General features: G+C 53.1%; 2 protein-coding genes across 2 annotated transcripts in view; one reads left to right on the top strand and one right to left on the bottom strand.

Annotated features, from left to right (window-relative positions):
- The window catches only part of CSUI_001030 (uncharacterized protein), a gene marked incomplete at its 3' end in the record, with an annotated part of 5,571 nt that extends 751 nt beyond the window's left edge, over window positions 1-4,820 (bottom strand). Inside the window, exon 1 of the mRNA XM_068061236.1 lies at window positions 22-4,820. Within this exon, the coding sequence (XP_067926799.1) occupies window positions 22-1,018 (997 nt within the window). The remainder of the gene's footprint in view (window positions 1-21) is intronic.
- Window positions 4,821-5,082: 262 nt separating this feature from the next.
- On the top strand, window positions 5,083-7,293 carry CSUI_001029 (uncharacterized protein). Its single transcript, XM_068061235.1, has one exon. It carries the CDS (start codon window positions 5,992-5,994, stop codon window positions 7,012-7,014), a length of 1,023 nt encoding a protein of 340 aa, XP_067926798.1. The 5' UTR covers window positions 5,083-5,991; the 3' UTR covers window positions 7,015-7,293.
- Window positions 7,294-9,451: the final 2,158 nt, after the last annotated feature.

Genomic DNA, 9,451 nt, shown 5'->3' with positions numbered 1-9,451 from the left:
GGTGTGACAGCGCTGTCACACCAGAATCACACTGCTCAGTACTGACGACGGCCGGCGTTGTGGGAAGTGGATGAGAGGACAACTGCAATCGCTCAAGGCTTGGCGGAGACGCCTTCTCAGTGAGCTTTGAATGTGTTCCTTCCGAGCGTCCCACGAGAGCCGGAACTGAGACCGGGGGACAAACCGATACATGGAAAGCTGTCTCTCTCTGTCCTTCATGCACCTCTTTTCCGGCACCACATGGCGTTCGCATTCCATACGCCCACCCAGATTCAACATCTTGGCGTTGGTGCTCGGCGTGAGGGCCGGCAGGGGCCCCCTCTTCTTTTTGGACTGATTCTGAAGCTGCATCAATCTCATGATCGGTTCGTTCTTCTTCGTTTACTTGTTCCAGATCAGGGAGGGTGTGTTGAGAGTCTAGAAAAAGTTGAAGCGGAAGAGCACGGTCCTCATCGATTTGAGCTAGGAGCGAAGCACGAGGGGCGCTGACAGAGGGACCGCTGTGGGGTGGCGCCTGGAGGTCAACGGTATCAAGTGAAGAAAGAGATGAACGGGAGAAAATCGAGCGAGGCTCTCCACCTTCTGATCCTACCTCGGAGCCCCCCCGAAAAATCGAGTCTCTTTTACTTGCCCGCGTGCTCCTACTAGCGGTTGAAGCGAAACTATCGCGGTGACTCTGTAGATGGGTTACTAAATTGTCAATACTTCTCTTGCTTCTGTTTTCGCCTACTATTTCGCTGTCCATACTTGTTTTCACCCCGTCGCCTCCCCTCCCTCCTGCTGTTTTTGCCTGCGACACTAGAGATGACACAGGGTCTCCCTCGCTCGCAAGGGATGAAGAACTGTGAGAGAGGGGCGTCTCTGCAGCTCTCATAGCCGAGCCCACGAGCACCATCCGCTGGTCTTCGCCACCTCCGGAAGGAAGTCCGGTCAGTCCGGCTGCAATGTCGTCAGAAGCGGCCGAAACCCCTCCCGATGATGAACAAGACGAAGGCGTCTCCTCTTCACGTTGTTCCATGATTTCTGGCTTGCTTAAAGAAGGCCGCTAAACAGAAGAGACTTCTGCGGCTCCAAGAGCTGCAGGGCGCAGGGGGGGTTACCAGAGCGGCAACATTGGAGACATGCTGGGCTTTTGCCCTCCTCCACGTGACCCCCGTGCTGCTCCGACAGTTACCCTGGCAAGTTGCGCGGGCGTGCACTGTGAATTAGTTAGCTTGATACAGTGCGCTGAAAGCAATACGCCGAGGGCCGGATACTTGCAGTGTCGAACACGTATGAAGCCCACCCACAAAGAACGGTAATACTCAAGCTGGTTTTACCCCGATGTGGTCACCTTCGGCGACACTGGACATGCGACCGAGGTCGTTTAGGAAAGGCGGTGCAGTTGCCGAGAACGCGTTGATAGTAGACAAGGAGACTATTGTGACTCGTGCACGCACAGAAAGCCACACACACAGGGTCCTTCCAAAGAAGGAACGAGGATGCACGACAGGTGATCCAGAAGGGGGCTGTGCTGCCCACCCCGTTAAGCGAGACGCTAGAAGACAAAATGAATAACAGTCACAAGAAAAAGATTTGCAAGGGAAGGCGAAGACGGTAAGATGACAAACAATGACCCACGGAAGAAGGTGATAGTAGACAAGGAGACTATTGTGACGGGCCGGCACGAGAAGAACGACGAGTCTGCAACGGATGTATTTGCCAACAGGAGCTACCGCCCCCCGGTATAAGAGCGGATAACTGACAGGGCATATACAGCGGATAAGCTGATGCGACAAGATAAACAAGCACGAAGCGCTTTCAGACGGCGTGGTGGGTGTGGCACTCGTAAACAAAGGTGAGAAAAAAAGAAAGGCATTCCCCTAGCCTCTCAAAGGTTGTGTGATGAAACCGCATAGACGGAATCTAATCTCGAAAAGCTATAACCTCGTAGACGGTGTCAAGGAAGAGAGCTACTGCCGGTGATGGTGCTCACTCAGACTGTTATTAACAGGGGGCGAAGGGGGCGAAATCAACGCAAGGGGCCGAAACAAACGGACAGAAGGATGTCTCTCTCCGTGGCCTCCTTGGTCACGGCTTTTCTTCGGGCCAGCCTGGTGTCCCGCGTCTTGCGTCCCGCAGCATGACATACCCCGTCCTGGTCGTATGTAAGCTCAGGTACCCTACGGCGTCAGACGTCCGCCTTCTGTCTCTGATGTAGTCGTACTCCCTCTCTCTGCTTCTCAGCTACTGCCCGAAATCATCTCCGTTGCCTGGGACCTCTGTTCCGTTACAGAGGCTGCTACTCGTGCAAAAAACAACTATTTGCTTTCCCCTGACCAAACAAGCGAGTGCCTCCCGCTCCTCGAAGTGTCTGTGTAGCCTTCACGACTTCGTCTCCTTTCCCTTGTGCCTCGGGGCAGGGGCACCCCCGTCCTCCTTTCAATCTCCTTGTCACCACCCAGCAATTCGTACTTTCAGGAACTCACTGAAGAATCTCGTCCTCGAAATCGTGGACGGGAGAGAAAAAAGACACCATAAGAGTCGGCGACCTGGCTACGTCTTTCAAGCGTCATACGAATCAATACCCCACAGCCCCCTGGGGAAACTGTGATGAAATCGAAAACTTCCGAGTAGTTCCAAGGAAGATCCTCAGAACACACAGGTGGCGCGAGTATCAGACCAAACCCATGAAACACTCCCTTCAGCTCCTCCCTCCTAACTCTGTCGCGCTGCGATGATTACCGGCTTTGAAGCCTAGCCTGAAACTAGTTGCTTTTTCTGTTGTCTGACCCGGCGAAAAGACGGTGTCATTTCGCCCAGATGCATAACGCCGGGAAAACAGGAGTGCCTTCTAATGGAAAAAGTTACGCGTCCTTTGGTGCTGAAAGCACTGACTACCCCGATGAGAGAAGCTGCTTGATCGGTAGTCTTCTGCGAATACCAATGAAGAGAGCGCTCCAAACCGAAACAGAACCGACGACAGCTGCAGCTACCACTTCTCCCCAGCGTGTCTACCTTTGGTGCTTCGGCCCTCCAGTTACACTGAGACAGACTGTATCATGAAACTTGCATTGTCCGGATTAGGCTGAAACAGCTGTCCCCCTCCTCATTCAGTACAAGCCGGTTGGCAGAGACTGAGAATAGTCATAATAATCTCCTAGCTGGTGGAAGGCCTCGCTACGGTGTCCCGTCGTTGGAATGGTAGCTAACAGTAGTACGGAGAAAAGCGCACACCTCCGTCTGGATTTCAGAAGCCATATGCTGGTGAAATCGCAGCGCTTCTTTACTTCTCCAATGACGTGTGGTTCAATGAGGCAGGAGCCACTCAAAGAGAAGCTCCCGAGAATTTCACTTAAAGGACCTGCGGCACTCGGGAAGCATGCTTTTGCAAACTGAAGCGGACCCCTTTGACAACGCTTGTCTTTTTGTGCTGTTGACCCATCAGCAAACTGAACGGCCTCCACCACTGCCCAGAGACTGCCAACCACCATAACCGAATCGATTCAGAGGGCCGGGTAAGCGCCGGAGAACACCACAAGGGGGAAGATCAATAACGACGGCGTGGCGGGTGACGTTATGCACAGAGATGCGGCAGCAACCACATGCGGAGGACGAAACGCGGTGTGTCGTGTATCGTACGAAGTCGATAGCACCTCAACAAGTTGCGGTGCTCTGTGCTGGAGAAATGTGAGCAAGTCTCAATAAAAAGAAGTGACAATCACGTGAAGCAGTACGAAGCCTGCATGGTAAATATACGCAGGAACAGCTGATAACGTCGGCAGCAGCGGCAGCCTGCAGACAGTTGTCTCGCCTCATACTATCCGGGAGTCATTTGCGCTTCCGAGGAAAGTGCAGACAGAAGCATATACGCAATGCGTACGGACAATAAAAAAAGGTAAAAAAACACCTTCCACCACGCTCCGTCCGGAAAGAAACTGACGGTTGACCTGAAAATCACCCAGGATTGAGCGGCGAAGTCTAGAACGGGCCCTAGGCGCTGCCGTGCCGTTCGTGACGCCCACAACTGGCTGCGTTAGGCAGGGGGGACGGACCAAACTCGCGACTAAAACGAAAACGAAAACCAGGCCAGACAGAAAATCGATGCTTCTCAATCGAGAGAGAAAGTCTCCGCTGGTGGCTCTAGAAAAGGCGCTGCCACCACAGTACACTGCTGCCCGGATTCGCAAAATAGTGCCGACAAAACAGCCGCTGTAGAGTATACAATGTGCATCCCCCGCCGCCGCTGCAGCCCGGGTTGCTTGCTGCAGCGCCCTTCCAGACTTGTACCACATCCACTATTGAAAACGCGTGGCATGCACACACAAAAAACGAAAAAAACTCTAATAGGACCAACGCAAATTGCAAGTATTGCCCAGAGAACAATACATCAGCTACAGCAGGTTTGCCGGCTCCGATCCCGCAAGACCGTTGCCCCCGCGCGAAGTACTACTACAACGAAGAGAGGTATTGCCAGTACTACTGATGGCCGGCACTACGAAAGCAGCAAACATGGGCCGCCTGCTTGCTCACGCGTAACCCGCCGCCCAAGCTGTAGCCTCTGGGGAAGATCTATCACGCCAGTTTGCAAGTTTGGTCAAACGCTACCCACACATCAGCAAAGGAACAATCGGGATGCAGAAATGGGAAGCAAAGATAAGCATAAATTCATACAAAGACCGGCAAAGCGGGAAAGGTGTTCGAGGGGTGATGCCAGCTACGCAGTAAAGCCGGTATGGGAACGCGGGGCTGGTTGCGGAGGCAGCCAGCCCCGCGTCAGGCCGCCGTAGTATCGCCACGATGGCCCACACCTCCTCTCCCTTCCCCTAGCACCAATGCGCAGTTCACGCTTGTCGGATCGTGCGGCAGATACGCAAACCGCGGCTTATATCAGGGGACGCACTGCCAGTGTCCAGTCTCAGCACGGTTTAGTCTCGCCAGCACCGGGTTCAATGGCTGGGGGCTTAAACTCGGGAGCAGGCAAGCACGGGTAGGGCAGCGATTGGAATGCTGTCCCTGTCTGAGTATGGCTCGTTGCCCCTGGAAACAGCAGTCATCCGTGCGGTGTATGTACAGTAACTTCACTCACCACTTAAACCCGCAATGAACATGGCAGTGACCGCTTCAGCCTGCCTTGCAGTTCCGCCAGGTTCCGCGTATCTAGTGCCGCATGTCTGCTACTTACATTCGCTCTGCTACGCCGGGATCCCTTCGTGAGCTTCACCCACACCTCCCATAGAACCTAGTGGTTGTACTCGTTAGCCCGTTCAGATGCACCTGCGCTCCCGATGGCCTTCATCGCCCTGGCGGTCTCTTTGCAGAGGCCAACCCTCCTACTTTCCGAGAGTGGGCAACTAAGCCTTCTCATATGATCAAAGGTGCTTCTGCGTCTCCCACAGCCGATGCCATATACACTTACGGACTCCAAGCAGTGACAGAGCAACTGGTCGGAAGTGTGCAGCATTCTCACGACTGCGCCTGCGTCCTCCACTGCACTTTCGGCCAGTCAGCGACGGAAAATCCTCGACTTTTCGACAGGTCCATGCAACAAACCCGGTAGCAGTCCTGCATAGAAAACCGACTAGGCCCAGCAAAACAGATACGCATACTCTGACCATGTCTGAGTTTCTAGCTCTTCCGATGTTTGAGTCTACCCATGCTTTCCGTTGGCAATAATGGCTGATCAAGTTGTCACCCCTCCTTCGGTGCTCTTTTCTTCGGGATGCCTCTCCTTGCACGTTACCGTCTTTGAAGGTCCCCCGGCGCCAGCACGTGTTGGGTTTCCTTAGTGCGCCATTTCGGTGCCCCTTCTTATTTCTGCGGAAATCATTTGATTCTCTGAGTAATTTTTCTTTACACTCGGCCGCGTGCTCGCCTGAGAGCTGAGCGGCCACGGGGAGGCGTAGGCCTGTTTACATCACTTGCCGCGTTTCAGCGTCCTCAATTCCTTGCCTCGGGAGCCTGCTCCGCTGGAAACCCTCTAAACAGCTCTACTGCATCGGCCCAAACCACATGAGCCTAACGCAGCACCTTTCCCGAAACAGGAGGGCGGCTGTCGGCAGCTGCCGTCCGCCGCTCACAGCCTGTCCCCCTCCTCCGTTTCCCACAGTTTCGAGCTGCGCTTTCGCGGTTGAGTCGCCCGCCGAATCTGCAGCAGAGGGGCCTTCACTTACTCGGCTCTCACATCGCTCACAATGGAAACCCTATCCCCGTCCGTACAAGATGCCACCATGGTTTGTGCCTTTTTCCACTTCGACCCCGCCTGCCATCTCCCGTCATGATGCGACCTGCGGCCATCGGCCGCAACTTCTTTTCTGGCCCCGGGCCCAGGCCAGCGCATCACCAGGTGGCGCGCCACCGCCATTCTTCCAGGTTCCCCATCGTAACCACCTCAGCACCTTCGTTCATCAAGGACGCGGGCGGCGAGAGCCGTATTCGCCAGCGCACTCACGCGCTGGTTCCAAGCCGGACTCTGTAGGGCCGACAGGTAATACAGAGGGGGGCCCTGCAGTATCTACTTCTTTGTCATCTCCTCCAGGTTTTGGAAAGTCTTCTGCGTCGGGAAAAGATCAAGCTCTGTCCAAGAGCAGGTTTGGGAGTGCTGACAGTCTCGTGACCGGTCACCAGCAGGAGCCGCGAGCCCAGGTCAAGGACAGTTCAAGTGGTACTTCTCAAGCAGGCCACAGCCCTCAGCAACTGCAGCACCGGCAGGTGCCTTCCTCGGGCCGCCGTTCTGCCGATCTGACGAGGAGAACTGGTGCAGGAGGGGAGAAGACGAACCAGGCGCCTGTCACGCCGGAGCAGAGAAACTCCACGTCCTCGCACCCCTCTTCGGAACATGGCAGTGTCTTCCTCAGTTTGTGTGAAATCGAGGACCGAGTTCGTCGGCGCATAGCGGTGCTGCACTCACAGGATCAGTGGGCCCGTCGAGTTCGCTTCAAGGACTGGCGGGCCGCACAAGTTCCGCAGCTCTATGACGGTCCATTCTGGTTCAAATTCTGGCATAGAAAAAAGCGACCGGGTGCGAGGGGGTGATTACTCTCGGGGGACCGTTCAAGGGAGTTACTATGTTGCCACATACGAGTTCAATCTATATGCACGTGACTCTTTCAGACTTGTTAATCATGCGTTACTGCGCAGGTGTTGCCCGGGGAAGCGGTAGGCTACACTACGCAGAAAAAGAAGCTTCCGCCCCTGGTATACGTGTCCGCTTGGTTGGCAGGGCCGACGCGACATCGTGCAAGCTCTCTCGCGTGTCAAGGGGCTGAGCCATTTCATCAGACTGAGAAACCCACCTCGAGCGGCGTCTCCTGTACAGTTCAGGTCTAATTCTCAGTTGGTGAGAAACAGCTCAAAGTTGATTCCTGCCCCGCAGGGTGAATGAACTGGCGAGTTACTATCACTCAGCCAGTGATTGTGACGGATCCTTTGGTTGGATCGAAGCACCGTTATTAGAAGAACGGTCGAAGCGCTTCTGCGTACGACCAGCAAGCGGCGTAATTTCTCAGTAGTCGGGATTTGTTTGTCCGCAGCCACGACCCTTGTGCTTCTTCTAACTACGTGCGCACATGCAGAGAGAGTATCTCTAAGTTAACACATCCATAGCGCATACGCCTGCCTCCATGGTAAGAGAGCAAGGGCAGAGATCACTTGACTACCTTCTCTGGGTCCTCCTTCGACTTGTCAACACCAGGTGGAAGTGCGGAGGTGTCGCATGTAGAGGAACAGACCGATGCAAAACAGATCTTCTGATACCTAAGGGAATATCTGCTAGAATGTCCGGAGAACTTGCGATGCAAAAGCAACACTTCCAATCAAGAAAGTAACTGAAAACGAAATGGAAAAAACAAAAATCAAAGCGAAGGAGAGACCCAAAAAAGCGCCGGTTAATAACCACCCCTCGTCCTGGTCCACAACAGCAGAACTGCCCTACACTTACCTCTTTCTACAAAAAACGCGATCCCTACTAGGCTTGCATACATTACAAAGGGTGTACTGGAGTGGCTTGATCCACCGTAGGCTATCGTGAGTAGTTGAAAGGTGAGTGCAGATGAATGGCCTTTTGTTTTGTGGTCTTTCTGCGACCACCGGTTGAGACACCTTGCACAACACCCGAAGTAGAAACACAAATGAAGATCCTTCCCGCAAAACCTTCGTCCGGATACAACAAAGGACGTGTTGTTCTTACAGCAAGCTCTGGGGGCGGATACGGCTCACGGCTGAAGCAATCGACTTACCTACCCTTATGTACCATCACCACCTTAAGGAAAGGGACACAATCCTAGTTGTCGTGGAGCCAAAAATGAGGGAAGACGAGCAGGGAAGTGAGGGTTAGACAGAACCTACGTGGATATCTTAAAGGAAGCAGCAATTTCTTTTTCGCTCGAACGTAAAGACAGAGATTCGACCGAAGAAATTAGTTAGGCGGGATGTCGGATTGACAACAGCCCACACAGAAGACCACAAGGATGTACAGAGGTAGGAAGGTAACCTTGGCTCTATCGGATATACTCCATCACTTCTGTCTCTTAGCTTGGTGTGTCTAGCTGCCTTTTTGAGAAGCTACTTTCGTCTTTTGTCGCCACGGAAAGTGTATGGCTAGTCTGAATGAAGGCATTTTCTACCTGCTGCGAACCTCCCCCCCGAGGGGTTTCAGTCGGATCGGAAGACTCAAATGGGTAGGCGCTTTCAACACGTCGCTGTTTACGTTGTTCTAGAAAGGAGAAAAGCCTATATAGCAGTAACAAGTTGGCGAATCTTGACGATATGTACCTGTTCACCCGTCTGACGTCTGTGCAGGAGCCCCTGAGCTCAAGCAAACGCCTTCTACCTTCATCTCTTTTTTTTTTATTGTTACCCTTGTCTTCGTTCTGATTGTACAAGTGTCTCCAACAAAAAGAGCTGACTTAGACTTCGTTCTTTCCTTTTTAATCGTTCTCTCCGCTTTCTTGACGTCAATGAAAAGAAAAGTTATTCGCACGAGATAGACATGAATACTGATAGGTATACATCCAAAAACACAGAAATGAAGAAAAAACAATATATGCACAATAACAGGTGAAGCACGAGTAAAAACTCAATAGGGCAATTATCAAGATGAAATCGGTACGAGGTACATCTATGGCACCACAGAAGAGGAAGATAGGGGAACGAACACCGAAATCACACGCTTCTGCCGGATGACGAAGACTGTCAACTTGACTGGCCACTTTTCAGCTCACTTCATGTATCTGTCTGAGAATCGTGCTCCCGCCCCGCTCTGTCCTCCAGGAGGCCGGCTGCACATACACCTCGGGATCGTGAATGTACGATGCCTCATACAGCTGTATAGGTGTAACTGCTGGCTAGAATCGAGAGCCGTAGCTTATGCCTGAGGGCTGTACTCAAAGGGCATAAGATATCGATCATAAGGTATCCAGTGAAGATCTTCTACATTGACAGCGCGTGATGGACGTCCAGCAGCTTCACGGAG

The sequence above is a fragment of the Cystoisospora suis genome, assembly GCF_002600585.1.
Source record: "Cystoisospora suis strain Wien I chromosome Unknown contig_404, whole genome shotgun sequence".
In the NCBI taxonomy this organism is placed as follows: Eukaryota; Apicomplexa; class Conoidasida; order Eucoccidiorida; family Sarcocystidae; genus Cystoisospora; species Cystoisospora suis.
Note: the sequence above shows the minus strand (reverse complement) of the source record. Positions and strands in the feature narration are given on the sequence as shown.